The sequence below is a fragment of the Hordeum vulgare genome, chromosome 1H, assembly GCF_904849725.1.
Source record: "Hordeum vulgare subsp. vulgare chromosome 1H, MorexV3_pseudomolecules_assembly, whole genome shotgun sequence".
In the NCBI taxonomy this organism is placed as follows: Eukaryota; Viridiplantae; Streptophyta; class Magnoliopsida; order Poales; family Poaceae; genus Hordeum; species Hordeum vulgare.
The window spans coordinates 39,052,225-39,054,538 of NC_058518.1; the positions used below are offsets into that span (position 1 = coordinate 39,052,225).

General features: G+C 50.5%; 1 protein-coding gene across 1 annotated transcript; it reads left to right on the forward strand.

Moving 5' to 3' along the window:
• Positions 1-454: 454 nt before the first annotated feature.
• On the forward strand, positions 455-2,050 carry LOC123406191 (3-oxo-5-alpha-steroid 4-dehydrogenase 1). The gene is made up of 2 exons (XM_045099666.1): positions 455-1,018; positions 1,396-2,050. The coding sequence occupies exons 1-2, from the start codon at positions 662-664 to the stop codon at positions 1,870-1,872; spliced, it is 834 nt and encodes a 277-aa protein (XP_044955601.1). The 5' UTR covers positions 455-661; the 3' UTR covers positions 1,873-2,050.
• The last annotated feature ends 264 nt before the right edge of the window (positions 2,051-2,314 follow it).

Below are 2,314 nucleotides of genomic sequence, written 5' to 3' on the forward strand. Positions count from 1 at the left end.
AGATCAAGATATAGATTTGACCGAAAAGATGTCATTTCTATTTGTTTTTCATTAAAGGTTATCTTTCTGAGTAGAAAGGTGGATATCCATCAACCTTCGAACAAGATGTAAACAGGCTGCCCGTCGATTTCCAAAGCTCTTCAAAATTACTTATTTAAAGGAATAGTATGTAATACGATACGTAATTGCCTCGAATTCAGTTTTATACTAGAACTGTTTCCTGTTGTTTCAGTTTCAGAATACGGGCGTTCCCACAAGCGACAGCTGGATATTGGCCAACCGCGGGGCCGGGCTCGTGGCCGCCGACGTGCCAGTCGCCCGTCCACACGTCACCGTGGATCCCCGGTTGCGGCGCCCAGCTCGGCCTGTCGGCGACGAATCTCATCCACACTCTTTCTGTGGCCGCACCCGCATGTATGGATAGGACAGCCGTACGTGTGTGCATATGCATCCTCCATTCGCGTAGGTAAGCAACGCAACGAGTGTGCTTGTGCCGTGTCGTCGCATGCATCCTCCGTCATGACTCACTCCACGGGCTCCCATGACGCCACGTCTCGATCGTCGGCAACCACCTGAGCACAAAACCAACGGCGTGGGTACCAAGGAGATGCGAAACGCAAGGGCCGACCCAGAAGCCAACGATCGAGAGAGAGATTGAGAGATGTGGCCGCCATCGCTGCTGCCCGCGGTGCTGTACCCGCCGCCGGCGTCGGTGTTCGTGACGGCGATGTCGGTGGTGTCGTTCGCGTCCCTGGCGTCCGCGGGCCTCTCGGAGCTCCGCGGCCAGCACATGGCCTACTCCAAGTTCTGGCACGTCGTCTCTGGACAGCAGCAGCAGCAGAAGAAGGGAGGCACGGGCGGCGCGCTGCTGTCGAGCCGAGACGGGATGCTGGTTGCCTACGCGCCGGCGCTAGTCGCCGCCGCCGCGTCCTTCGTCGTGCCGGGTGCAGTGGAAGGGCTGCGCGCGGAGCTCCTTGCCGCCGCGCTCGCCGTCCACTTCCTCAAGCGTGTCCTCGAGGTAATGATCCAAGGTCCCGCTTCAAGATTCACGTTTGAATTCTTTCTTCACGACACTCTTTCCGCGAAAAAACATACTGTACTTCCTTCTTCATGTAATTAATAGTGGCAAAAGAACTCTTATATTATAAGACAAAGTAAGTACTAGCATAGAATTGATCTTTAGATGCTACCAAAAGTATATTGGAAATCATATATTCCTCTGTTCCGGGACGGAAGGGTATAAAACAAAGAGCTCTGCACTGTTTGTTTTTCCAGACCGAGACCGGGTCTTTCAACCGTGATACCCCTTTACCAATAAAACAAATAGCTCTTCACTGTTTGTTCCAAATTCCAATACATGATTGTAACCTAATTAACAATCTACTGCTTTACAAGGTACTCTTCATCCACCGGTACAGTGGAAACATGCCACTCAACACGGCGCTCACCATCTCCTCCAGCTACCTGCTCAGCGCCATCACCATGATCTACGCACAGCACCTCGCCGTCGGACTCCCTGACCCTACAACCGATCTCCTCTACCCAGGCGTGCTCCTCTTCACCGTTGGCATCGCCGGCAATTTCTACCACCACTACCTCCTCTCGCAACTCAGGAAGGGAGGTGATGACGATAAGGGGTACAAGATCCCCAAGGGCGGGCTCTTCGAGTTCGTCACCTGCCCGCACTACCTCTTCGAGATCATCGGATTCTTCGGCTTTGCAATGATCTCGCAGACTGTTTATGCGCTCGCCATGGCCTCCGGCACGGCAGCGTACCTCATCGGCCGAAGCTTCGCCACCCGTAGATGGTACGAATCCAAGTTCGAGGAGTTCCCCACAACCATCAAGGCTTTGATACCCTATATCTTGTAGTGAGCTAGTTAATTGGTTGTCTGCCAGATTGTCTATTCACAACCAGTCTCATGCTTATGTAGATCTCAACAAGAATTCTAGACCTCAGTTTATCTAAACCAACAATGGAATATTGTATGCCATGCTTTAGAGAATTGACTAGTAGAATGCCCGTGTGTTACCACGGGCTTTTGAGTTATTTTTCTGAAGTTATCTGAACATCGTTGAATGCCCGTGCTCATTGGAATACCAGCCGAAAAAAACATTGTCATCTATATATAACTTAATTCCAACCAGATTGCTTTATTTCATGTGTGCCGCTCAATTTCCTCGCAATCTTTGTAATTTCACTAAATGCATCCGAGTTTTAACTTCGAGTGTGCTGCTCAATTTCCTCGCAATCTTCGTACTTTAACTAAATCCTTTGAGTTTTAACTTCTGACGACTGTGATGTATGGATAGG

What these genes read in the sequence shown, in the direction of transcription:
- LOC123406191 (XM_045099666.1), top strand. Translation starts at nt 662, where the DNA reads ATGTGGCCGCCATCGCTGCTGCCCGCGGTGCTGTACCCGCCGCCGGCG. An exon ending in TCCTCAAGCGTGTCCTCGAG is followed by an intron (nt 1,019 to 1,395) that starts GTAATGATCCAA and finishes CTGCTTTACAAG; the next exon opens with GTACTCTTCATCCACCGGTA.